The sequence below is a fragment of the Oryza sativa genome, chromosome 9, assembly GCF_034140825.1.
Source record: "Oryza sativa Japonica Group chromosome 9, ASM3414082v1".
Lineage (NCBI taxonomy): Eukaryota > Viridiplantae > Streptophyta > Magnoliopsida > Poales > Poaceae > Oryza > Oryza sativa.
Genome location: NC_089043.1, coordinates 19,337,030 through 19,364,431, shown reverse-complemented (window position 1 = coordinate 19,364,431; position 27,402 = coordinate 19,337,030). Strand labels below are relative to the sequence as shown.

Here is a 27,402-nt window from a genome sequence, read left to right as displayed (position 1 = left end):
TGAGTGATGAAACCGTTAAAAAAATATACTACCTCTACACATTGACCTTGACTAATCTTATTCGCATGGCTGCGGAAGGGTGACGACGTCATTCATAAATAATTGTGATACGTACGTCATATTAATATGGTAGAGTACCTCTCCTTAAGCTAATTGAATAATAAGGAACTTGCTACGAAGCTTATAAATGGTTAAATTACTCAGCGACTTTGTGACATTATGAGAGAGTGGTATTGAGTCTTCGTAGAATCAGCTTTGAAGTCTTCACATTATTAATTCCCTATATATCCATATCCTAATCCAACCATCTGGGAGACTGGAAGGGAAAACTAAACTAGCTACAACCATTTCCATTTATAATTATCTTCTATCGCGCGCATCAGAGGTGGAATCAACGTGAGGCAAACGAGAAGACCAAACTATATAAATATAGTTAAAATTGAGTGCTTATTTTATAAGTCAAAACATGCGGCGGTACGCTCAGATGGCGACATCTTCATCAATCAATTATTGTACTCCCTTCCTTTCATATGACAAGTCGTTTAACAAGTTTATAGAAAAATATAATACTCTCTCCATCCCATTTTAAATACAATCATGAGTTTTCATGTTAAACTTTGAGTGTCTGTCTTATTTGAAAAAAAAATTATGATTAGTATTTTTATTGTTATTACATGATAAAACATGAATAAAACATGAATGACACTTTATGTGTGACTTATATTTTTATTCTTTTTTAAAAAAAATTAAATTAAACGGACGATCAAAGTTGGGTACGAAAAATCATGGCTACACTTAAAATGGGATAGAGGGAATAGTACAAAACGAACATAGTATGAAAAGATAATGAAATTAATTTGATATTTTAGATGTTACTAATTTTTCTACAAACTTATTCAAACTTAACAAAATTTGACAAAAAAAAAGTCAAACAACTTATAATATGAAACGGACGGAGTACTAACTAAATTCTGTGTACTAAGAAAATTTTGATCAAGATAAGAGAACTTATATATGGGTCTTCAATTAGTCCTTGGAGTGTAAGTGAGATGCTGAATTTATTGGGGCATTAAATTTGAGAGTAGCATATAATTTGACATCCTAGCGCACTTCAGTGACTCACACTAGCTACTGGAAAACTGATCTTTGCTGGGTCGACCCAAAACCACAATAGTCCCGGTTCTTTTTACAGCCATTCTATGATCTTTAGTCTCGATTGGTAACACCAACCCCTGTCGGTAGCCTGTCAGAAGGCCGAGGATCTTTAGTCCTGTTTGGTGTCACAAACCGGAAATAAAGATCACCACTTTAGTTCCGATTACCAACCGGGACTAAAATTGAACGCGTAGTATATAATTCCTCTCCCTTATCCTCTCCACCACAACCAGCCTCCTCACACTTATCCTCTCCTCTACAGCCGGCATCTTATCTTCTCCTCTCCTCACATATCGATCCCTTCCTCCTCTCCTCTCCTTCTCTCCCCCCTCCTCCCCTTCCTCCTCCCATCCCCAGCCCTCTCCTCCCCCTCCTCCCCTCCCATCCGGCGGCCGGCGGCCGGCGGGTCCTCGCCCGGCGGGGCCGCACACGGCAAGCGGCCGACAGGGCCGCGCCCGGTACGAGTGGCAAGCGGCGGCAGGCGGCAGCCGCTGCCGACATCCTTTCTCTCTCTTTATTTTTTTACAATTTGTGATTCATTGAGATGTATAATTTTGTGATTCGTTGCATGGATCTGAGATGTATAATCTGTGATATATTTGATTTGTGTGTAATTTTTTAAGATTTGTGATGTATTTGATTTGTGTGTATAAGTAATTTAAGATTTGTGATGTGAATGTTTTGGGATATTACTTTGATTTGGGATATGCATCCCACTCGATTTGGAAGAAAATACAGGAATTAAACTCTAGCTAAAGAAACAATGAAAAAAAAAGGAGACCTACTAGGACTGCCACTACCTTTCATAGTCCCGGTTGGTAACATCAACCGGGACTAAATATACCTTCTCTGTAGTCCCGTTGGTAACACTGGGACAGCCACTACCTCAGTTTAGTTCCGGTAAAGGGGGTTACCAACCGGGAGTATAAACGGTTTCTTCATCAGTGTCAGGTGATTTGGTACTCCTATATATGTCACTGGAAGAGGGAGAATTTGCACCCTCCAATATAATAACAAATTATCAAATATACCCATTTTTTGGATAATGGAAAACAATATAGGCCTCTACATCCTGACTGTATCCGGCCAATCGAGACTCTGGTGATATTGAACTAATTAAGTTGGAAATCTCATAATAATAAATAATAGTCATACTTCTATCTATTTTCTTATTCTCGAGGTTCTTTGCGTGTGCTAGACATCCGCGCATAGTTATTTATTAATATCTCTGTTATAAAATATAACAATTTTTCGTTATTAGTCTGAAAAATACTTAAATTAATTTTGGGACGAAGGGAGTATTATATTAATTATTTTGTGCACAACTAATCTGCATGTCTTTCTTTCTGCGGTTTTTCTTCTTGTTCTGTACACCTCTATGAGTTTGCAACGGATATCTGGTTTGTCTAGATCTTTGGTTTTACTAAAACTATTTTCTTAAATATTATGTAGCCTTGCAACCCCATTTTATTCGGATCACATAAAAAAATATCAATATATATGACCCGCTTTCAATGAGGGCCTGATACTAATTTCCCATAATGCTGCATATTAAATTGAATTCAAGTTCTCATTTTCCCCCTTATAATTAGGTACTACAAATATTAACTTTTACATAGCGCGCCCACAATTTAGGTAAATAATTCATTCGTGAATGGGAGTTGTGCTATATAACTTCAATTACCCAATTTAAAGGTTCAAATGCTAGTGCCCATAATTAAAATGGTTTATTATGTGTATCCATACCATGTAGGTAGAGATACTAATTTTTTTTATGAAAATGGTACTAATTCTTAAGTAGACTAGTTAAACATATTAATTTACAATTACCTTAGTCCTAAAATGTAACAACTTTTCATTATATATCTAGATGTCCTTGTTGGTTCAAATTAGTTGGTGCATAGAGCAAGTTTAATAGTATAGCCAACTACTGGCTCCAAATTATTTATAGTTAATCTAATAGTTTATTCATACAATAGTTATCTATAAACATATACTAAACCATTAATATATGATCTCATCTCTCATACACACATAACATATTGGAGTCCGTACTATAGCTGGCTACAAATCTGTAGCTCGCTTTTCTTCTCTCTTCTCTTCTCTTCTTTACGTGTGCTTATAGCTGACTTATAGTCTGCTATTGCACTCACTTTCAATGATTCTTAATTGTTGCATATATATCCTTGCACAGAGGTGATGACATTAACGTTTATTGGGTAAGGTAATCAAGTCCTGTCATTATTGACCTTTCTATCAGTTGGTTGGTGATAATGTTATTGACTTGACCGCGCATGTGTGATCAAGTAGCCATTAATTATCCAGTTTGATCAATTAGCCGGTTTTCATCTCGGTGGTTTCAATTCTTCCTCACTAGAAAACGTAACTATGTTTACGAATGCTTCAATGACGATTTTTTTTTCTAATTTTACGTTACAACTACATGCACGCGGATGGACACAAAACCCATGTTTTTTTTAACTACATGAGAACTATTTAATATATAATTTCTTGTATACTGCGATATTTGTAGCAACAAAATTATACTAACTTAATATCACTTAATGATATTATTTCCATCAAATAAAATTTAATTTATATTAGACTAACTGTTGGTTAAATATTCCGATAGCTTAACTTTATAATGTGTGTGTGTGCGTACGCCTTGTTCAATGGGACAGACGGAGTATATATGTACTTAGGCAGCTTTAACCTTTGGATTAGCCGCTTTAACTTTTTTTTTCTCGTAACTGTTACTCTGTTACTTTTTTCTGCTTTATTAGTATATAAACCTAGATTGCTGTTTTTTAAATAAAAGGCAAAGGAGTATGAGCTAAGCCGTGATACATGTACTTGAAAATCAATTTTATTAACAGAGATCTAAAAATGTTTGATTTAATTAGTTGGAAGTTATAGAAAATCAAAATTCAGTTACAGTTTGACGCATCAGCGTTCGTAAAAATTCTGTAGAAAATAGTTATGTACATATATAAATATTTTCCTATGATTTTTGAAGTTTAAAATTTCCAAATCATACAACTAAATCCAGCCGACCCATGGAGATAACATGTGAGTTGCGAGCTATGATCAGCTCATAATGATAGAGGTGGAGCTATAACAAAATGAAGGGTACCACTCGTTTATTTTCATCATATATATATGTCTTTATTTTACTTTTAACCGAGTTAAATATCTAAGCTTACACTAAAGACATATATGTACGGTGAAAATAGATAAATTATAACTAAAATATTTTCTCCTCAGATTGGTGAGCACCCTCTGTCCGCCCCTGCAAGCAGATGACGCCATGGTAGAAACGTCATGCAGCCACGCCATGTGAGCTTGCTCCCAAAAATGCAGTCGGTATATATGTGTACACCTGACAAGGAAACCAACGAAAAAGCGGCGAAAAAAAGGTGACGGCGTACGGGGCAGGCAAAGGGCAGTACTGATTTTCTTCCTGCTAGTAATAACTTACAGTATATTCATGTCACCCCTAGCTTGCCATTGGCCCCAATGATTAATTGTCATGACTTGGCAATTGAAGATGCTTCTTGGTCCTTTGAGTACCAAACGACTTCTTGACTTTTGTATGATATCACAGTAGTATGGTAGTACGAGTATGATGCAAGAGGGGTGACATCACGTTGATGTCATCCAATTAGTTAATGGTCTGATCGGTACAGTGTTTACTAGTCTCATGACTTCAGTTAATTAAGTCTTCGGTCGTTACTTCGCCTCCTCGCACGGTACACGTGGTTTCCAAAATATTTAATCTTCAAAAGAAAATATCTAGCTAAGATTTAAATATTTACTACCTCCATCTATGTTCATTTTTCACCTATACCACATATATAAAAAAAACAAAATAATTAGAATACCCTTGATTCTATCAAATCTTAATATAGTTGTCCTTACTTTATCTATTTCTAATGTATTTATCCACCATTTTTGTGAACTCTAATATAATAATTACTTAAAAAGTGAATTTATTTCAGAACAGATAGGAATTAGTAAAGATAAACTTATTTTGTAATGGAAGAGTATTATCCTAGAGTATTAACGTAGATCGATCATCTTAAAAAGAGATGAAACCAAACACATAGTACCAAGCACATAGTATCTGCTGAGCAAGGCAATTTGACCAACCGTGTACGAACCCTTCTAGATTTTAAGCCTACAATCCAAGTTCTAGAACCAGTACACTAATAAAACTTTCGACTTTTAAGTACATTCAAATATATTTATTCCAGAGAAGAATAGTACACCCTAGTTGTCAACAACATTCACAACGACTTCTATGGCGAATTGACGAGCAACAACGCGTCCTTTTCTGTATGTAAAAACGCCAGCCAAAGACTGTGATGCGGCACATGCCGCCACCGCCGGGGGAGCCCACGGTGATAGGTGCCATGTGCGTTCTTTGTGTGGTCGCGCGCGTGCAAATCAAAGAGAAAAGGCAAGCGAAATCGTGGAAAAACTTGTGGTTTTCAATAGAGTTTTCTAATTTGCCGGTCGAGAGGTGAAGTGGGAGGGAATTTGTTTTATATATCCTTCTTTACCCACCGGTACTGGTACACAGATTAATGATCTAGGATCTGTTCTTCTTTGAGTCAAGTCCATATGTATCCAGCTGTTTCTTAATAACAAAGGTAAAGTACACATCTATCCAACGTTATTTAAAGACAGGGACTCATGGTGATTGAAAACGTTGGATAGTTATAATAGTATTGAGAAATTGTCTGTTCCGTTTAACCCCACAATGATACTTGAACTTACAGAAATACAACTTAAAATATAGCGCGATGCTCCACAGGGAAAAAAAAAGTTAAAAGGTAGACTAATATTTTGTTTTACGTAGTCTCGAGAATTAAAGTTGTGTATTCTCAGTTAAACATATTGTGTAGCAGACCCAATATAACTAGTGTTCATGGTTGCTGGGCTAGGTTGCACGCTATAACGAGTGATATAAAACACGTGCTCAATGTAATCTTGGTGGCCTATGGTTGGTGGATTGCGCTGCGCACTCTAACAGGTAGTATCATATAGCTTAGCTTTGTAAGCTCGGAATAGTTTTCATAGGTCACACGAGCATGAGCCAGCTATGTTACTGTGTAGTTTAAATGCGAAATTTGTTATATCATGATTATTGTTAGTAATTATTGGTCATTTATCATGATAATGGGTGTTATCGACGGTCACGGATAACAAAAGCGAGGCGATACATATTTTGATGAATTTTGAAATTTCTTTGAAACTTGCCCTTTCCGGTAACTGACAGCGCACTCTCCCTCTCCCTCCCACGTGGCTTTTCTCTTTTAGATCATATACAATGCAAGCCACAAGCAACAGTGGTCTTAAGACGTCAAGTAGGATAGAACCACACAAAGGTCACACAACCCACAGTGAAAACGACACCAAAACGTATTTTACATTTCAGCTCCTATCTATTTATATGTCAGCCCTTGTGTTGTATGTTATTATCAAACCTATTAAAACTATATATTTTGGACCTTACAACAACCAAAATAAATACATATGCACCCTAGACACTATGCGGACCCACTGTCAGCCTCTTCCCCTCACTTTTTTACTCTCTCCCTCTCTCCCCTCTCTCTCCCGAGCCATTTCTCTCCCCCTCTCTCCCGAGCCACCTCTCTCTCCCCCCTCTCTCATTCTCCGGCGAGCTCTCCATCTCGGCGGCGGATCCGGGTTCTCGGCGGCGGATCCGGACGCAGGCTCAATGCCGCCGTCCTCCTCCCCCCACGACGGTGCGGACAAGCTCGCCAACGGCGTGGCGAGCTTGGCGGCGGCGGGCTCGCCGAATCTGGCGATGGGGGCCACAACGCAGTGGATCCGGACGCGGCCTCGACGCCGTCGTCCTGCTCCCCCCACGACAGCACGGACGAGCTCGCCGACGGCGTGGCGAGCTTGGCGGCGGCAGGCTTGCCGGATCCGGGCACGGGCTCGCCGGATCCTGCGGCGGGGAACAGCGGTGGCGACGGATCTAACGACGACAAGAAAGACGGCGAAGCGGTGGCGGGGAGTAGCGACAACGACTGCGGTGGATCTGGCGAGGCGACGACGACCACAACGAGATGGAGATTTGGGGTAGGTGCACGGGGTGACCGGACGAGGTGACGCGCGGGGCTTCGACTCCTCCAACGCGAGGCTTCGCGGCTCCTGAGCCCAGGCGCGACGCTTGCACCGGTTCCTCTTCAAGCTCGCTGACAGCCTGCGAGACCACCCAATCCCGTGCCATCTCGGCTCGGCTCCGACGTAGAGGTTTGAGATCACAGGCCAGGATCACGCGTTGTGCATGGTCTTATGTCATTCAAATGGGCGATGCCCTAGCCGAGTTACATGTTGTTGGTCCGAGTAGCAAACTTGTCCTTTTCTATATAGTTTCTGCCTCGATTTGGCTATAAAATAATATCTTTAATGTCATGTAAGTAAATTATCAGTTTTGGAGTTGTGTCCTGTTTTTTTTTTTAATGTTTAGGAGGAAATACCACATACTTAAGTGTCTTATAGGTAATTTTGCGATAACAGAAATAGAAGACTATGGTAAAATAAATGTCTTGTACAGTTGTACTACAGTTCCGTATATTGACAGGTGTAGCGTGTTCGACCATACTAGGCTCTCAAAATTTAGGGGCCTAAATTTTAGATTTCAATTCCATGAAAGGCATTTTAATATGTCTTAGAATATTATAATTTGTTTTAAAAGTTTCACTCATCTTCCTTTATCGATCTAAACAAGAACATGCTTTTTTTTTTTTACTTTGGTAAGTATTTGTGATAATCATGGCGATGATGTGAACACGCGTGCCGAACGTAAAACTATCATTTTTTTTACTTAGTAAAGACAACAAAACCATCCGTGGGTATTAAGAGCAAGTACAATTGTAAAGATATAGCTTAGCTACAAGCACATATGAAAAAGGAAGAAAAAAACAGACCATAAATTTGTAGTGTGAGAGATGAGCCAAGTATTAATGATTCAATGTATAGTAGACTATTAAAGTGACTGTAGATGATGTATTAATTTTGAAAGGTAGCAGTGGGTTACTTGACTATATTATCAAACTTGCTCTAACACTGCGGTCTTCAATTTATAAGTAATTAAGTACGGCCCTGGTAATTCTCACAATCTCACCTAGCCAATCTCTCCACACACCCTTGAGGCCTTGACGTAGACCCCTGAATCAACCCAAGTGGAAAAACTATCAACAGTCCATTAGCTGAACTGAACTGAAACTGCTAACCAGTAACTAACCTCCTCACACCTCCCAATCTCGTCCACAGCATACACACGTCTACGCATGACGTACGCTTCGTGACGTAAGGCCTCATGCCCTATACGCGATTCGTGACGTGCGCTCCGTGACGTCGTCTTGACCGGGGCGGGACGACGCCACGCGCGCGTGGCGCGTCCTTGTCATGGCGGGCGTCGACAGCCAGCTCGCGCGCGCCCCCGTTTTTCCCACTCAATTGCGTTACAGTTTTCTCCCACAGATCCATGCAAATTAAAGATCACACGGTCTCGTTCTCGCCGCCTATATGTAGCGCCACCGATTCCCCATGAACCATTCAAGTGTTTGTACTTGGCTTTGCTGGCCTGTTTCTGTTTTGATTACTCGAGCTCCAGAGCACAGCAGCAGAGAGACGCGAGCTGTTCGTGGTCGTCGTCGTCGTCGATGGACGCGGCGTGGCGCGGCGGCGTTGGCTGCTCGCCGGTCTGCCTCGACCTCTGCGTCGGGCTGTCGCCGGTGCGGGAGCCGTCGGCGGCGAGGCACGAGCTGCTTGACCGGCCGGCCGGCTGCCGCGGCGGTGGGGATTCCAAGTCGATGACCAATGACGAGGTGAGGTGTTCTTGATTGATTGATTGATTGATTGATTGATTGATTGATCGGTTGATTGCTCCCGCGGATTCGGTTCTTGCTTGGTTTTGATCGTTGGAAATGTGGGGGGATTCCTTCAGGCGAAGATCGTCGAGGCGAAGGTCACTCAGATGAGCGAGGAGAATCGGCGGCTGACCGAGGTGATCGCCCGCCTGTACGGCGGCCAAATCCCGCGGCTCGGCCTCGACGGCTCGGCCTCGCCGCCGCGGCCGGTGTCGCCGTTATCGGGCAAGAAGAGGAGCAGGGAGAGCATGGAGACGGCGAATTCCTGCGACGCCAACAGCAACAGGCATCAGGGCGGCGACGCCGACCACGCCGAGAGCTTCGCCGCCGACGATGGCACCTGCCGGAGGATCAAGGTCAGCCGGGTGTGCAGGCGGATCGACCCGTCGGACACCTCCCTGGTGGTCAAGGACGGGTACCAATGGCGGAAGTACGGGCAGAAGGTGACGCGCGACAACCCGTCGCCGAGGGCCTACTTCCGGTGCGCCTTCGCGCCATCGTGCCCGGTGAAGAAGAAGGTGCAGCGGAGCGCGGAGGACAGCTCGCTGCTGGTGGCGACGTACGAGGGCGAGCACAACCACCCGCACCCGTCTCCGCGCGCCGGCGAGCTCCCGGCGGCGGCGGGGGGGGCCGGTGGCTCGCTGCCGTGCTCCATCTCCATCAACTCCTCCGGCCCGACCATCACGCTCGACCTCACCAAGAACGGGGGAGCCGTGCAGGTGGTCGAGGCGGCGCATCCGCCGCCGCCGCCGGACCTCAAGGAGGTGTGCCGGGAGGTCGCGTCGCCGGAGTTCCGGACCGCGCTGGTGGAGCAGATGGCCAGCGCGCTCACCAGCGACCCCAAGTTCACCGGCGCGCTCGCCGCGGCGATCCTCCAGAAGCTGCCCGAATTCTAGCTTCCTTTACAATTCTCCAATTCTTCTTACAGGAAAAAACATAGAGGCGCATTTCAATAGAGATTAGAGCTTAATCTCCCCCCAAATTTGAAAATTTTATACAGGGTAAGAATTCCGAATGCTTTTCTGCTGCTTTTAGGATGTGAATTGTACTCTCTCATAATAACCTGTTGGTCCTTGGGCCGTCGGAAGAAGATTGCGGGCTTCTATCGGGCCTCACGATCCTGAGCCCAATTGCGAGGCTCCTTGAGCTTATTAGGCCTCATGTTCTTCTTTATCTCTTTGGGCTGCAAGGTCCTCGTTATGCGCTTGTGGGCTTATTGGGCCGCAATGTCATCGGAGGGATTGTTGGGCCGAACACTCCTTATGTGGGAGCTCAGCCCACCCGGCCCAACTTAAAACCATTATGTCCAAAGCGTGACCACCAAAATCTAAATGCCTGGTTAGCATTTCACAAACCGAAGAAAGTACCAGATTCAGTATTCATAGTAGTTTAATTTAAATAAAATACCATGATAAATACCCTAGTCCTGCACAGCAGATCGGATTTCAATCACCAGAGCAGCCAATCAGTAAAATTCTAAGGGCAAGGGCAGCACAAATGCTCGACAAACAGACATAAGCATCGAAAAGACAATAAATGCTTGAGCATACACCAGACAGCTACATATATTAGACATCAAAGTTTTTAGATCTTCACCCCAAAATTTTTCACCCTGTCACATCGAACGTTTGAACATCTACATGAAGTATTAAATATAGGCTAAAAAATAACTAATTATACAGATTACGACTAATTTGCGAGATAAATCTTTTAAACCTAATTGCCCCATGATTTGACAATGTGATACTACAATAAATATTTGCTAATGACAGTAAATATTTGCTAATGATAGATTAATTAGGTTTAATAAATTCGTTTCGCTGTTTACTAACATATTCTGTAATTAGTTTTTTTATTCGTGCCCGAACACCCCTTACGACATCCTATATAATAAGACACCCTATATAATATCCGATGTGACACGCCAAAACTTTCTACTCCTGGATCTAAACACCCCCTTACTATCTGTAAACACGAATTTCTACCACTTCTTTTGGGACAACATAAAGTGGTTAAATACACGGTAATACATGTGGCATGAGCCATTTGCAATTTTGCACATATAAACTGAGGTGCCGCCACGGAATACATCTGGCTAGAGTCATTCGAAAAGACATGAGCCATTTGCAGTTTTGCAGATATAAACCCTAAGGTGTCGCCTGCCAGCAGCAGACTATGGGATCAGTTCTTACTCCTTCTGCAGAAGATAGTGTATCACAGCCTGCGTATAAACCAAGGGCATCATAGTAAATATCAGGCAAAAGATTAGTGAAGAACTTGATAAACTAAGGAGCAATGGCAACAGTGAAAACTTACGAGAGCATATCAAATATTTTAATAGCCTGGCTGATAGTCCAAAGAAACATATTGAAGTTTTGAACAGGCCAGAACTCATGCCACAGACAATACTTGCATGATCAATAGGCCAAGTATGGACAGATACTGACAGATACAATACATATACACAGATTTCGATCTGCACCAAATGCAACATCCTGAAAAGGGCATCATCTGCGAACCATCCATGATATATCTTTTCTGATGGGCAGTTGGGAAAATCTTGGCTATCTGCACTTCTGCAGTTTTAAAACAGCTGCTCTGTGAGCAAATGAAGACATGCATCTATCTTAAAATGCCATTCAGAATATTCCAGGGGTGCACTATAAAAACCACAGTTATCCAATTCGAAAGTTTTAGTTGTGGAGTGTCCTAGTGTGGAATTTATGTATAGTCTACAGGCAACATGTTTAAATGGTTGTACTGCACTGAATAGTGACATGATGAAACATGAACGAAAGAACTTTTACATTTGGTGCTAGGCACACCACACTAATTACTAGCAATCACAGGCATATGTTCCCAAACCCCAGGCTTGTAACTTCTGTTATAGGCAGGGACAAAGGGAACGGGTAAGGGTAGAAGACAGGGACAAAGGGAGATCACTTGTCAGCACTCGGCCCCACAGCCCCAAGGCTTGTCCTGATCACCAGGAAACTCTGATCAAGTTAAACCTAACTTCATGATTCTTTATCGGTTAATTCCCAATATGGTCCCTTTATATATAGGGAGGACTAAATTGGCATCAAGGAACTAATCTCTAACTAATCTGACCTCTATCTCTTCTTTACTAGATAATCATCTAGCTCTATTTGAGTCTAACCAAGCAGTAAGAGAACAACTACCAGTTTTCTGGACCAGTTTTACATGCAGTACATTTTGCCCCATCAATTATAACTCAAATACTTAAAGATCATTCAACATAGTATACCAGCAAGAAGTCATCCTACCTTGACTAAATTTCCAAAAGAATACCATAGTTACAGCAGACATGGCATGTAAATTTAACAGAAATATTAAACTGAGCATGCATTTAACTCTCAAGTGACATGATTGATGGAACTCATTGGAAGTTGAAACATCAATTGCAGCAAAATATATGCAACAAAATTTTTGAATTGTGTTATCTAAACGCTGTCAACCCAAAGCTCATTCAATCGCATAAAACAAACATCACAAAATACAATGAGGATCATAATGTTATAAACCATATCTCATGAATAAGAATTGGCAAAGACTATAACATGCAAATTGAAGATGGTCAACTCCTCTAGTCCAGATATTCTAAAGCGTTTTTTTTTTTGGTAAAATAAAAAAAAGATCCAACAGCGCCAACAACCAATGCACCTAATCTCATGAATAAGAATAGGCAAAGGCTAACATACAAATCGAGCACAATATGCAAATATCAAGCTGAGATGGCTAATTAATATCTTCAATAGGCCACTTACCCTGGAAAACTCAGCAGGAGGGACAATCTACTGTTTGTCCGACCAACCGTTCGTGTTCGGCAACTCCTCCCATCTCCCAGCTTCTCACACAACGCATGTCTAGCTGCAAAAACAAAACAGCAAACAGCAGTAAGTAGCAAAATATGATAAGCTAAAAGAATTGGAATAAATATGAAAATGGTAATTGATCGATAGTATAGCAATAACCTCAAGCTAATAATTGAGTTGACTTTCTGTAGGCTGTGATCTGTCATCAGTGAGTTCAATATTATCTACACTTTATTTCCCATATGGATTTCATTAGTGATGGAGTTTCAGGTCATGCGGTGGTCAACTGATTCTCTTGACCAAATATCAGGGCAGACCATGGCGCATTTTGTGGGTTTAACACCAACCTTAACCATATCAGCATAGAGCATCATCGCATTCAAGACATAGCCAAGCATGCACAGTCCACGAATCACGAGTGTGTAAGTGAATCTATCAGGCACCATACCAGAATCTCTCATACAAGAGAAGAAGTGACAGGCTTCGTTGTATTGACCATCTATATAGAGACCATATATCAAGGTCATATATGTCACACTGTTTGCAATTGAAGGGTTTTTCTCAGATTTCTTCTGCCCTGAGTATTCCATGATGAATCTGACTGCATCTTGTACCCTATTTTCTCGGCACAGACCATCTACAAGAACTGACACAGTTATTGCGTTTGAATAAATGCCTTTCTCTTCCATCTCCTTCTGTAACCAAAAAGCAGCATCCATGTCACCATTCTTGGCATGGCCATGAATCAGAGCAGTGTATGTCACGACATTAGGTTCGACCCCTTTAGCTACCATCTCTGTGTATATAGCCATTGCTATTTCCATTTCCCCATTCTTCGAGTGCCCATCTATCAAGGAGGAGTATGTCACCACATTGGGCTCTACTCCAACCTCGCTCATTCTTGTGCATGTCACGAGAGCTTCATCCAAATTTCCACTCTTGCAGTACTCATCAATCAGCACATTGTAAGCAGCCGCATTCAGTGCAATACCAGATTGTTGCATTACTTCAAGAAACCTGGTGGCAACCTGCATTTGCCCACCATCACAGAGGCCTCTTACAACTATGCTGCAGGTGAACTCATCCGGGCGCAACCCTTTGCGAATAATCTCCTGGAAAAATGCTAATGCTTCTTGTGCGTATCCAGACCTAAAAGCTCCGTGGATCAAACTGTTGTACACAGGCACAGTTGGAGCAACCTCATACCTGGGCATGTCCAGAAATATATTCTTTGCTTCGGTTATCCTGTTCGCCTGACAGAGACCGTCAATTAGAGTGGTAAAGATCACATCATTTGGAACAAGACCACACTTCAGCAAGTCGTAATAAAACACAAGCGCATGCTTGATGTTGTCTCTCTTGAAGTGGCTGCTCATCAATGCATTGTATGTGTATAGATTAGGCCGCATCCCTGCTTCCTTCATCTCAAGGAAAAGCCCCTCAGCGTCACCAATGCAGTCCTCCTCACAGAGTGCACATATCATTGTCGTATATGTGACCACATTTGGATCAATCCGTCTAGCTACCATCTGATCCCAGACCTCCCAAGCCTTCGCCACATCGCCCTGATGCCGACACGCGTTGATGAGCGTGTTGTAAGTCACCACACTCGGCACCATCCCCCGACCAAGCATTTCGTCGAACAGCTCCCATACGCGGGCGAGCATGTGCGCCTTCACGAGGCCGTCGAGGATCGCGTTGCAGGCCGGCAATGCCGGCAGCTCTCGGAGGCGGCCGAAGACGGAGAGCGCCTCGTCGGGGAGCGCCATCTGGGAGAGCGCGATGACGAGCACGCCGAGCGCGGGGGCCGGCGACGCGGAGGTGGAGGCGAGCGCCGCGGCGGCGGCGGCGCCGGCGGCGCCGGGGCGATGGCTTGGGGAGGAGGAGGCACGGACGAGGTGTTTCGTCAAACGGATGGCGTGCGCGAAGTCCCCGGACGCGGCGGAACCGTGCACGGCGGCGGCGAGGCGAGCGGCGGAGGAGGATGAGGGGGGCGGGGTGGCGGCCTGCAGCGCCGAGGCGGATGCGGAGGCGGAGAAGCGGCGGGGGAGGAGGAGGAAGCGCGGGGCGAGGGGGCGGCGGCGGAAGGAGAGGAGGTGGCGGAGCGGCGGAGAGGGCGGCATAGGGTTCGCCTTCGGGAGGGAAGGCCGCCGCAGCCCGCACGCAAAACGGCAGAGGGTAGTGCGGTCTGATCAGAAGGGCAAAACCTCAAAAGTCAAAACCTCATTAGATTTGGTCAAACGGTCGTGATAGTGGAGAATGATGGGGGCTTCCATCCTAATTATCCGCCTAATTACGCGTCTAATGATGATTAGCGTTAATCTTCGGTTAAAAAATCAAGTCTACTCATACCTATCATGATTAGCGTTTATTCGGGTATTAGGTTTGTTTTGATAATAACATTATATTTTTTTTCAAAAATATCCCGTGTTGATTAGCATATTTTTATTTCCGTTGAAATTTATAAACTAAACTTCCTAATTGCATATATAAATCTATATAAAATTTATAAGCAGAAAAGTTTTTACAAATTATTTCCGTGAAAACTTTCTATATATATAAACAAACTTTCTGCATATAAACTTTATATATATAAAGTCTATATAAAGAAACTTCATGTATAAAAAAGGCTATATATAGAAATTTTAATTATATATGTAAAATTTATATGTAGAAAGTTTCCACGTGAATAATTCATATAAAAATATTTCCGCTAATAAAACTAGGGAATCTAAAAAGAAGCAAAAACAAGAAATCTTGATATGTACAATGAAGACCACATAAATAAAGGAAAATGGAAAAATTGGAAAGAGAAGAATATATATGCTTGATACCTACCAAGAAAATTGCATAAAAATAAAGAAAAATATAAAAGAAAGAACGGATACCGCTCCATCGCGCCTCGTCTAAACCTCCTTATCCGAGTGATTCGCTAGATAATTAGTCGGCGAACGTTCGCTCACTAGCCATTTCGGAATGAGGGGGTACTGTTGAAGTGTCGTGAGCATTTTCAATCTAGGTTCATATAATCCGACTTCTTAAGATAATATTCTTAATATAGTGGTGTTTATCTGACTTTCTAATTAGCCTTAAATTTTTCTTCATGAAAAAATTTCATCCCTTACTCATATATGTGTTATTCGCAAGATATTACTATGCGAATGTCGCCTGTTATTATGGCCCGCCTAGCCGGTGGATCGCCTCTGCCCTAACCACCGCTCGGCAGCCCACCTCCTCTTCCTGACCATCTCATTATGTCAGTACAAACGTCATTCCTACATAGCCACACCTTGTAAGTAGACTCCGTCTTTGCCTTCTCTCTAAGACATGCCTCCACTCTCGTTCACCTCCTCTCTAGGAACGATATTCACCCTTGTCCACCTCTTACTAATACCAGATAACCTCCTGTCATAGGTTCGCATGTCCTTCACTTTATTTCACAGTCTTAATTGTTTCTATGCACGTAATTATAACAAATAGGACGTTCATCGCTGGAATACAGAGGAAGGGACTTTTATTGGGTTGGATCTCTAAATAGTTAAACAGTGATATAAGGATTTTTATTGTTACCTCATATGAAATGAAGTTAAGGCCCTTTTGATTTATAGAAAAAATGTAAAAAAAAACTTGGAGGATTTTAATCCTATAGAAAAAATTAATAAAAATGCTTTTAAAACCAGTGATTGAATTTCACATATAAAAGGATAATCCTATAGAAATTTTAAAGGAAAGTTTATAGGAGCTCTAACTTTTCGAAAGTTTCCTTTGAATCTATCTATATCATCCGATTCCCCTTTTTCTTCGGTCTATTCAAATGACCACTCCTTTTATTTTTTATGTGTTTTGCAATTACCACTATAGTATACGTCATCATTGCCGATTGGGAAGCCTTATCCCTGGTGGTTCTCTAACCAGCACTAAACTTGCACTGATGTGTTCCCCCAAGCCAAAAACAAATGGTCAACCTAAAGAATCAACTCGATTCTAAGAACAACTAACAACATTACACATCAAGGTCCTTCCCACGTCAGAACAAGCTATTCACATCGATTCAATTATTCAATAACCATCATCAATAACACCAGAGCAACCACATTACAGATCGAAATCCTTCCACCATTGCCATATTATACATTCAACAAATGAAGAACATCAGCACAAAATTGGAAGCATTGATGTCGCCGATCTCCTTTGTCGTCGTTGTCACCCTCAAGGTTGTTGTCATCGCCACTACTTGCTATGGAACCACTACAAGCTGTGTGAGAGGAGAGGTTGAGGCCATCGCCGTTGCTTGTTGTGGAATCACTGATCTCCTAGCGACCGGAGTCGTCGTTGGCCTCCCACTCAATCTGAAGGAAGAGATGGAGAGAAAAGGGGGGAGGGGGATAGAGAGGGAGAGAGCGGAGGAGGGTTGGGAGGTGCGGCAACTGAGACAGTGGAGGTAGGGAGAGCTCTAACATGTGAGACGGAGAGAGCCGAATGAAGAAGAGAAATTGGCATAGCACGCAGGAGGGGATAGATAGCTTTGCCTAGAGATGGGGTCGGACAACCTAAAAATTCTCTTCAGTCACATCAGCTCATTCCCATCAGTGACGGTTTATTTGAAAGACATGCATATGTGTCCCACATATCCTTGTCGATTTTTAAATAAACCATGCTAATATTAGTAGTGTCTATTATTTTAATGAATCAACACTGATAGTGGTAGTAGTGCTGGTTCTTGCGTGTAGAGGGTGCAGGCTAGGTGGGTGGATGGACTAGGTTTTCCTTAATCGGCACAGATATAGCAGTACGATTGTGATGGTTTGTAGTAGTGAATCATCAATTTTATACTTTTTTTTATCAAAATCTAATGTTTTCCTCTCTTTTTTCAATCCTGCCTTTCAAGAGCCCTAAAATGGATTTTAATTTCTGTAAATGTGTTCCAAAGAAGTCCTGAAGCCAACGATTTTCTTTTTCTAAAAAAACCCCCCTCTTATATGAAATGACATTTCAGAAATGTGGAAAAATATTTACATATGGGACGAATTTGTTGTGTGGAATTCCTGCATGTTTGCCAGTAGTACTGTAACTAATGGACGTTCTAGGCGCTGCTATTTCACGCCAAATTCAACAAGAATATACTACAGTAGCAAGAACGAACCGAGTAAAACTGGCTGGAGTTTTTCCATTTGCTCTGCGACGGCAGGTCGGCCGGCCAAACCTTTCTCTGTACTAATCTCTGTACTCCTTTCGTCTCAGACGCGTAACTCCAAAAATCGCATACCAAACAGCACGACGACGACGGCCAAACCGAGTTCATTTTTGCAACACAACAAATTTTGGTATCCTAATCAGGCACTTGAATTGACCAGCATTGCAGCAGCGTGCGTGATTAATTTGGACGGGAATGTGCCGACAGGCTAGCGAGATAGAGCTAGACCTGATGATGATCAGCCGATCAACATTCAACACATGAATCGTTCGTTTCTTGCATCGCGTTTATACATTTTTTTTTTGGCGTCCCTGCTGCATAAACAAACACAGAGCGATCGATGGATGGATCAGTTGACCTCTGACGAGTGACGACGCTTTCAGCTGCAGAATTTCCACATCAGCGATCCAATCATTCTGACTCGATCAGAGACGACAGATTGACTGCAGGCTCGCGCATCGCATGCATGAGAAAAGATGTTGACTTTACGATGGCGAAGAAACCTTAATTTGGAGGGTTGCAATAGCTAATTCGATCGGCCTAACCATTATGCCAACGGCAAAAACAAATCAAGGGTGGGTGCGAACTAATTAAATTAACCTCTGTTGAAGTTTTTTTTTTTTGGGTGATCTGAAGATCATAGCCTGACAGCTCTGAACAAGAATCAAACTATGACATGGATGGGTCACTTGATCACCTGGACTCAGAATACTTAATTAGGAGACTGTCACAGTGTCACTTGGGTCTGTCACTTAATTAGTCTTTTGAGACTGCAGCTTTCCTGAAACTACAAAGCCTACAGTGGCTGCAGGGAATCAGAGGGGGTCTGGGAAGTTGACCGGAAAAAGACCATTGGCATATCCATGTGTAGTGTATGTGCAAGTTATCTCAGCCCTCAAAACGAAGTGTTACTGTTCCATCTCGGGAAGCTATACTACTACTTAGGGCAAGGCTAATAATATAGCCGATTTGTTTACTATAAGGTTATTTATAGTTTTCTCTTAGCCTATACATATAATAGTTAGCTCTTCACAATTAATACAGGGCCCACTTGTCACTCCCACAGAGTTTCTTAGTTATTGTGTCCAAGCCGGCTGTAAGTTTACAGCTCGCTTCTCCTCTCTCTCCTCTCTTCTCTCCTCCACCTCAGCATTTAGCCGGCTTATAGCCTACTATTATACTTGCTCTTAGGGGGTGTTTAGATCCATAGGTGTAAAGTTTTTGCATGTCACATTATATATACGGACACACATTTAAAGTATTAAACGTAAACTAATGCTAGATGAATTTATTAAGCCTAATTATTTCGTCATTAGAAAATGTTTACTGTAACACCACATTGTCAAATCATAGAGTAATTAGGCTTAAAAGATTCATAATCTATGTAATTAATTATTTTTGTGTTTATATTTAATATTTCATGTATGTGTTAAACATTCGATATGACCGGGTGAAAAATTTTGCCAGAGATCTAAATAGGCCCTACATCTTCAGTTCTGGCTCGGACACGCATAAATGTGCTTTATTTCATCCCATCTCTCGGTGATGTTCCTGCAGCTATAGCAAAGAGCCCCTCTTTTTACAAGTTCGCTTTTCAGTCCGAGCTGGCAACTGCTGACGATCTGATCAATGCCATGGCCTGAAAAATTGTTAGGGGCTGTTTGGTTTCCAGGGACTTATTCTAAGTCCCTGTTATATCGAATGTTTGGACACTAATTTAGAGTATTAAACATACACTAATTACAAAACCCATTTCATAAGCTTGGACTAATTCGCGAGACGAATCTTTTGAGTCTAATTACGCCATGATTTTGACAATGTGATGCTACAGTAAACTTTTGATAATTATGGATTAATTAGGCTTAAAAAATTCATCTCGCGGATTAGCTCATTTATGAAATTAGTTTTTTTATTAGTCCATATTTAATACTCTAAATTAGCGTCCAAACATCCGATGTGACATGGGCTAAAAAGTTTTAGCCCCATCTAAACACCCCCTTAACCTCCACCTCCGTCACAATCTGCATCATCAAACCAGCACATCTAATTAAATCTTGGATCAGTAGTGTTGGAACAAGTCGATCCATTTTTTCAACAGTGGACAAGGTGATCTTGAGGCAGGTTGCAGATTGGATGGATGTTTGGGTTGTAGAGCAGTGATCTTCACATTATAGTGTTGTATTGGCCAGTACATCTTTTATAGTGTTGTATTGGCCTATCATTTAGACCATTGAACCATGGAACAACACTATAAAAAAAAGAGAAATTTTACGGTTCTTAAGATATTAAATGAGAAATTTTACGGTCCTTAAGATATTACCTTAAAAATTTTACTTAGTACCTTGAGGTACTTAGTGTCTAGAGGTACCAAGTTTTATAGTAGAAAATATGGTATCTCTAGTCACTTCTCAAAAATGATAAAAATTACCCATAAAAGATCCACACATACAGAGTAGGATCTTAACGAGAGTTAGAGTACCCTTTTCCTGGTCAATAATGTACATTCGACAAAGGTTTTGCATGTTTCGCAACAACACAACAATGTATATTCAACTTAAAAATTTTATTGTTTTCGCAACGCCATTTTGACCCTTACTTTTTCATAGATTAATACATTATGATATAATCTTTCAAAAATACATAATAATAGATAGTTATAATGTTATAAAAGCTTTTTTTCTGAAAAACATTAGATACATCTAATGTCGGGAAACTGATGAAAAAATTGCATTTTTCTGTGAGTTTTTATTTTCGAGTATTTCCGACAGTTAACCTTTGTACAAGAATATATTTTCTGACGGTTTCTTACCCTCAAGAAAGCTCCGAAGTCTGGTAGTATACAGTTCTAAATATTTTGTGATCAAACTTTGAGATGCTTAACGGCAAAGATTCTAGGCATCAAATAAGAAAAACAAAGAGAAGCTAGTAGGTTCCCTATATAGTCTCCACACTTGACAAGCTGACTTGATCACAGCTCCTAGGTTCTACAAACAGTTGACGACGCATGTGGAGAAGGCCGGCTAAGTGGGTTTATATATCGATCTATTCACATATGCCTAACATCAAGTAGAATTAATTTATGTTATCATCATATTTTTTGTCCTATTATAATTCGAGGGGAACAGCGATGGGATATAGTAGGGAGTGATACTTGATAGATGTAAATGATCAAAAAGAAAGGAAGGAGAAAGGTGGTGACACCCCAGTTGGCTTTCAATTTCATGTCAATAACACTAATATATACTATTTCTCAACTAAAAATTGTTAGAGAGGATGGAAACTAGTCTCAAAATATTCTAACATATATTTCTTGATTTAAAACTAGTAAATATTCTAGATCAGAAGGGAATGGTCATATAGAGAATAAATCCTATGCTAGTCATGAAAAGATCCCATGTCATGATGTTTAAATTCGATCTCCATTAGTTCTACATGTGACAATCCTGTGACTTAGCAGAGGGTGCGATATTTTTTCTGTTATTTGTTACTACTAATCTCTATTTTTCTTAACGATTGCAAATTAACCTAGCTTTGGAGATTAGATTCCCTCCAGATACCAAGTATCTCTAATGTTTTGCTTAGTCGTGAGAAGTTATGGTTGAACTGTTGGAAATCAGATTGTCAAAAGAAATATATGTTTTTTAATAATGAAAATACACTAGCACAAATTCTTACAACTGTAACGAGCCATCTGTAACGGGTCTAATAAAACCATTACAAATTATGTCATCTGTAATGGACGACATAGGCAGTTGTTACAGATGACCAAAACATTCTTAAACCGTTACTGAAGCCCCCTTATCTATAATGGCTCCTAACCGAGAACCGTTACATATCTAATCCCTTTTATCTCTAACGGCTTTCAACTAGGAGCCGTTACGAATGACTACTCATCTGTAATGGCTCTCCATTAAGAATCGTTACAGATGTCAGCCCCTCATCTGTAACGCCTTGATTTCAGGAGCTGTTACAGACTCATTTGTAACGGCTTTTCATTAAGAGTCGTTACAAATGTCAACCCCTCATCTGTAAAGGTTTCATTTTAGGAGCCGTTATAGATATATCCCTCATTTGTAGCATCTCCAAATCGAGAGCTATATATAGATAACTTCTAGGTCTACTTCACTCCAACTTAAATAAAAAATAAAAATTACAGCCAGTCCCCAACTCCCTCACTTCTCTCATTTTTCCTTAATCTATCCCCCATCTCTTTCTTGTTAATGTGGTTGACCGGCGACGGTCAAGGGTGGTGGTTTGGCAGGGCTGGTGCAGGTGACGACGGTTGATGGGGGCTCGGGCACAGCCAAGGCCATGGCTACGGTAGCGAGGGCGCCAGCGGTAGACCCCAACGGTGATGCGTAGAGGGCCAGCCTTGGGACCGCCGGATCTGATGGCAGGCGGCGATCGGTGAAGGCTCGGTGACGATGGCGCATCAAGCTAGCTTTTGGCGGTGGACCTTGACAGCGGCGAGCGTGTCTCTGCGAGGAACACTATGATGATCCTGCCCTCGCCGACCACCACCAACGTGAACCCACCCGTCATCGCCTCCATGATATCCTCCTTGTCACCCCGGGCGCACCACCCTTCCCCTCTCCCGCTCCTCCATGCCACCACAACGTTGATATCGACGCCGTTGACCTACCGTCGTGCAACAGCCATCGGTGGCAGGAGACCATCAGTGGGGATGAAGGAGGGGATGAGTTTTGTTTTTTTTTAAATATGAATTTTCACATATGTAACAGCTCATGAGCCTAGTTTTCTTTTTTAAAGATAAATTTTCACATATGTAACGGTCTACGTTTTTAGCCGTTATAGATAACTTTTATCTGTAACAGCTAGATCGCCGTTACATATGATTCTCCACATCTATAACTGTTGGGTTGTAACGATTGGTCCAACCATTATAGATGTGAGTTTTAAGCCGTTACAGATGTAGTGTCCTGTGCTATCACTTTACATCTCCGATTTCATTCGACAAACACACAAACAAGGATGATGTGACACATTAGATGTTATTTTGGTATTTATGCAAGTTTATACCCTAATCAAAAATTCCTACCAAACTACCATAGACAAAGTCAAAGCTAGTCCAGCCCCATCTATTCATCCACTTTGATCCTTTTGGAAGTCCAAGAGGCAATTTACAAATTAACTGCACAGACACAGAGACTTGCTGGAGACTGGAGCTCGCAGCAAACAGCCGTGGCATATCAGCCACACATAATTTCTTGCTTTGCTTTCTCTCTGATCACCGAGTTGAGAGCGAAGTAAAATGGTTGATTAGTCGCAACCATGTCACTGCTCAGAAGCTCATCCATTCCATCCATATATACATCCTACTACCTCTCCTACTGATGGATGGATTAGTAAAATCATCAATAGGCCGCCCCCGTTATAAATAGCCGGCGACACCAACTCCGTGCAGCTCTCTCTTCTATCTACCCTCTCGCCACCGTCCTTGTCTTCTCCCGGGTTTCTCCTAACCCTAGCTGATTCGAGGAAACCCTAGCGAGAGATGCAGCCGACGACGCGGGAAATGCAAGCCATGGCTGCGGCGGCGGCGGCGGGCCAGATCTCCCTGGACGACCTCCGCAACGGCGGCGGGGTCGCCGCCAATGCCGGCGGCGGCGGCGGCGTCCACGACGACTTCCTCGACCAGATGCTCAGCAGCCTGCCGCCCTCGGCGTGGCCCGACCTCGCCGCCGGGAAGGCGGCCGAGGACGACGCCGAGGGGATGCATCACCACCACCACCAGCAGCAGCAGCAGTTTGGTGGGCCGTACGACGAGTCGGCGATGCTGGCGTCGCGGCTCCGGCAGCACCAGATCAGCGGCGGCGGAGGAGGAGGCGGCGGTGGCGCGGCCGCCGTGAAGCAGATGGTGCTGCAGCAGCTCGCCGATCTGAGGCAGGGGCACCACATGATGCTCCAGGGCTTGGGGGGACGGTCGCCGGCGGGGGGCGGCGGCGGCGGCGGCGACGGGGGCCTTCTCCTCCCGCTCACCCTCGGCAGCGGCGGATCGGGCGGCGACGTGCAGGCGTTGCTCAAGGCCGCCGCGGCCAATTCCGCCGTACTGATTCATCCATCCATCCATCCATCCATCCCCCCTTTGCTCGCATCCACCTGCTACCTTTTCTTCTTCAACTTTCAAGAATCAAGAATCTTTCTCTCTTTTGGCCCAAAATAAAATTCCTGCGTTTTGATTCGCTCCCGATTGTTCGTTCCAGGGAGGAGGAGACGCCGGCGGCGTCTACGGCGGCGGATTCGCCGGCTCGCTCCATCAACAGCAGCAACATTTCCAGCCACATCCACAGGTTCTAATTAATTCGCTCGCTGACATATCACATGGCTCGCCTCGCCTCAAAACGCTCAAACACAGACCATGTGTTTGCTTACAGACGGCGCCGACGATTCCGACGCAGAGCTTCGGCGGCGGCGGCGGCGGAGGAGGAGGAGGAACCGCGTCAGGCGGCGGGGCGGCGCAGCCTCAGGCCGGCGCGGCTGGAGGAGGCGCGCCGGCGCCGCCGCGGCAGCGGGTGCGGGCACGGCGAGGCCAGGCCACCGACCCCCACAGCATCGCCGAGCGGGTAAGCAAGATGACGCTAGCTAAGCTAAGCTAAGCTAGCTCCACCATCACTAGCACAGTACTACTACTACTACACCGAAACTTAAAAATAAAAATATTTTGTCCGGCAATTAGTCGGGAGAACAAAACCACGGGAGCAGTTGCCGCTAATCGGCGCCCGTGTGCGCTTGTTTTTTTGCTCGGTTTGGATCGGATTCCGGCCGGCCGGCTGGCTCCCCAACTACCAGTATTATTCCTTTGTCTGCTTCTCCAACCTACTATTCTCCTCCTCCTCCTCCCTTGTTGTTCTTATGCGAGATTTCACTAGCTCCTACATACCTCTTCCATTGTTCTAGATTATTAGTGTTCCAAAAAATTATCTAGTTGATTTTAGTTATCGATGTTTCGCAGCTTCGGAGGGAGAGGATCGCCGAGAGGATGAAGGCACTGCAAGAACTGGTTCCCAACGCCAACAAGGTGAGCAAGCTAATCACAACCAAAGATTGAATTAAACGGCTAGGGTTTTGGCTTTGTGGGAGGAGAAAGGGGATCGAGCTCGAGCTACTCCAGCTAGCAATATCTCAATCAGACCGCGGGGTGTGGGGTTTTGCTGATTTTATTAGTGTTAGGGTTCAATGCCGGATTGCCGGGAATGGATGGATTAATAAAAGCTTAATTTAAAAAATACAGTCGAGGCCGCCTCAGCCATGAACATCAGTGGAGAAATTCAAAAGAAAAAAAGAATGGGAGTAGTCGTCCTCGTTTACCCGCACGCTTGCGCGCACGATGGGCGTCGTACTTGACCACCGCCGTGCTGTCTCGGCAGCCGCGCGCGGGCGGATGCTTTTGCTTTGCTTTCTTCCTCCTAGAATTCCTGCCCTTGTCGCGCGCGACGGACGACGCTCGCTTTCTTTTCAGTTCCCCATTTGAGATTAACCTCTTCGTGAATTGCTCATCTCATCTCAAGTGTGTGTGTGTGTGTGTGTCTTTCTTGGAGTTGATGCAGACGGACAAGGCTTCCATGCTGGACGAGATCATCGACTACGTCAAGTTCCTACAACTCCAAGTCAAGGCAAGCACGTACACTAAATTACTAATACATGTAGTACAGTATTAATCTGTTTTTAGTTCGAGATACTGACGTGTATTTTTTTTTTTTGGTGAACAGGTTTTGAGCATGAGCCGGTTAGGTGGCGCCGCAGCCGTCGCGCCGCTCGTGGCCGACATGTCCTCGGAGGTAACCCTCGTCCTCCGCTAGCTCGCTCTCTCGGTCTCTCCAACATGGCAGCAGCAGCAGCAGCAGATGGTGGCTTTCTCTCCTCCTCCTCCTCCTCGTCGTCCTCCTCCTCCTCTCGCTTTCTCTCTCTTTCTAGCTTTTCCGGCACTCGAAAGAATCACCAGGATGTGAACGAACTTTTCAGTGCCACGGCTGATGGCTACTGCCACGCACAGTGGCTCGCGTGCCACCGGGCGAAATGCCGCTACTGCCCTTAGTGCCACTGCTGCTGCTGGCATGGCAGCTGCATGCGTCTCTGACGACGACGACGACGACTCGGTACTGACGTGTGGGGTCGTGGTGCTGTGTTGCGCGTGCAGGGGCGAGGCGGCGGCGCGGCGAACGGCGGAGCACCGGCGGCGGCGGGGAGCGATAGCCTGACGGTGACGGAGCAGCAGGTGGCCAAGCTGATGGAGGAGGACATGGGCACCGCCATGCAGTACCTGCAGGGGAAGGGCCTCTGCCTCATGCCGATCTCCCTCGCGTCCGCCATCTCCTCGGCGACGTGCCATCTCCGGCCGCCGGTGGTCGCCGCCGCGCAGCAGTTCCCGGCCGGGCTCGGCGCCGCCGCTGCCGCCGCGCACCACCACCAACTGAGCGCGGCGGCGGCGGCGGCGGCCATGCGCGGACACCTGCCCGGCCTGAACGCCGACGGCTCCGTGCCGGCCTCGCCGAGCATGTCGGTGCTCACGGCGCAGTCGGCCATGGCCAACGGCGGCGGGGGCGCCGCCGACGGCGAGGGGTCGCAGCTCAAGGACGCCGCCTCCGTCTCCAAGCCGTGAACCGGTGGCCGCCGCCGTCTCTAACTAACGGCGAAACCCTCGACGGCGTCGGAGTCAACGGAGTCAGCGGATGGTCTCGCTGCTACTTCGCTCGCTTCCACGGCCCACATCTGCAGGGAAACGGGTGGGCTCCCACGGGTGGGCCCACGCACTCTCCTGAGGGCCCACGGGCCTATGGCCCACCCGCGGCTGCAGCGAGCGACGGGGGCTCCTCCTTTTGTTTTTCTTTTTCTTTTCTATTTCTTCTTAGTGTTACCATTATTTCCTATCTTTCTTTCTGTTAAATATTTATTTAGCTTGTTGTTTAATTTAAGTACATAGTAATCCAGGTCTGGTTCTTCTGGCTTTGTACCAGCTTTAGCCTTTCTTTCCTCTCCATCTGCATCAACTTTTCCTCTCTCCTTTCCCTTTTCTCCCCTGCTTTGCTTGGCCCAACTTTTCGTTTAGTTTACACACAAGTTTGTCCTTTGCGGTTGGAAGGGAATTTGGTCTCCTTGCTTTAGTTGCTAACCTAGTGTCATTCAAATTTTTATTCCCAAATATGTTTTCAATGCATCCCCGGTACTCTTCCCTTCTTTCAGTTCTTTTCGATTATTATTTATATTTCCTCTTTCAAAAAAAAAATATATAGCTCCCATTTTGGAGTTGTTTGGTTTCACCAATAAGAATAATATATAGTTGTGTTCTCGT

The 27,402-nt window shown here is 44.0% G+C and overlaps 3 protein-coding genes across 6 annotated transcripts; 2 read left to right on the top strand and 1 right to left on the bottom strand.

Annotated features, from left to right (window-relative positions):
• The first annotated feature begins 8,677 nt into the window (after positions 1-8,677).
• Positions 8,678-10,081, top strand: LOC4347069 (WRKY transcription factor WRKY76-like). Its single transcript, NM_001422763.1, has 2 exons — positions 8,678-9,020; positions 9,140-10,081. Exons 1-2 carry the CDS (start codon positions 8,856-8,858, stop codon positions 9,956-9,958), a joined length of 984 nt encoding a protein of 327 aa, NP_001409692.1. The 5' UTR covers positions 8,678-8,855; the 3' UTR covers positions 9,959-10,081.
• Positions 10,082-11,028: 947 nt separating this feature from the next.
• On the bottom strand, positions 11,029-15,071 carry LOC4347068 (pentatricopeptide repeat-containing protein At5g61400). 3 transcript variants are annotated; one of them, XM_015755296.3, is made up of 4 exons: positions 13,058-15,071; positions 12,851-12,953; positions 11,379-11,660; positions 11,029-11,283 (listed from the first exon to the last, which is right to left on the bottom strand). In XM_015755296.3, the coding sequence occupies exon 1, from the start codon at positions 15,019-15,021 to the stop codon at positions 13,165-13,167; it is 1,857 nt and encodes a 618-aa protein (XP_015610782.1). In that variant the 5' UTR covers positions 15,022-15,071; the 3' UTR covers positions 11,029-11,283; positions 11,379-11,660; positions 12,851-12,953; positions 13,058-13,164. The 3 variants fall into 3 exon arrangements, with proteins under 3 accessions (XP_015610782.1, XP_015610781.1, XP_015610783.1); XM_015755295.3 differs by having other exon boundaries at positions 11,379-11,638; XM_015755297.3 differs by lacking the exon at positions 11,379-11,660.
• An 8,444-nt stretch (positions 15,072-23,515) lies between these two features.
• On the top strand, positions 23,516-27,075 carry LOC9272478 (bHLH transcription factor RHL1). Of its 2 annotated transcripts, none has more exons than XM_015755299.3 (7): positions 23,516-24,159; positions 24,317-24,403; positions 24,488-24,676; positions 25,066-25,131; positions 25,661-25,726; positions 25,823-25,891; positions 26,251-27,075. In XM_015755299.3, exons 1-7 carry the CDS (start codon positions 23,608-23,610, stop codon positions 26,710-26,712), a joined length of 1,491 nt encoding a protein of 496 aa, XP_015610785.1. In that variant the 5' UTR covers positions 23,516-23,607; the 3' UTR covers positions 26,713-27,075. The 2 variants fall into 2 exon arrangements, with proteins under 2 accessions (XP_015610785.1, XP_015610784.1); XM_015755298.3 differs by having other exon boundaries at positions 25,652-25,726.
• Positions 27,076-27,402: the final 327 nt, after the last annotated feature.

What these genes read in the sequence shown, in the direction of transcription:
- LOC4347069 (NM_001422763.1), top strand. Translation starts at nt 8,856, where the DNA reads ATGGACGCGGCGTGGCGCGGCGGCGTTGGCTGCTCGCCGGTCTGCCTC. An exon ending in AGTCGATGACCAATGACGAG is followed by an intron (nt 9,021 to 9,139) that starts GTGAGGTGTTCT and finishes GGATTCCTTCAG; the next exon opens with GCGAAGATCGTCGAGGCGAA.
- LOC9272478 (XM_015755298.3), top strand. Translation starts at nt 23,608, where the DNA reads ATGCAGCCGACGACGCGGGAAATGCAAGCCATGGCTGCGGCGGCGGCG. An exon ending in ATTTCCAGCCACATCCACAG is followed by an intron (nt 24,404 to 24,487) that starts GTTCTAATTAAT and finishes GTTTGCTTACAG; the next exon opens with ACGGCGCCGACGATTCCGAC. An exon ending in TGGTTCCCAACGCCAACAAG is followed by an intron (nt 25,132 to 25,651) that starts GTGAGCAAGCTA and finishes TCTTTCTTGGAG; the next exon opens with TTGATGCAGACGGACAAGGC.
- LOC4347068 (XM_015755296.3), bottom strand. Translation starts at nt 15,021, where the DNA reads ATGCCGCCCTCTCCGCCGCTCCGCCACCTCCTCTCCTTCCGCCGCCGC.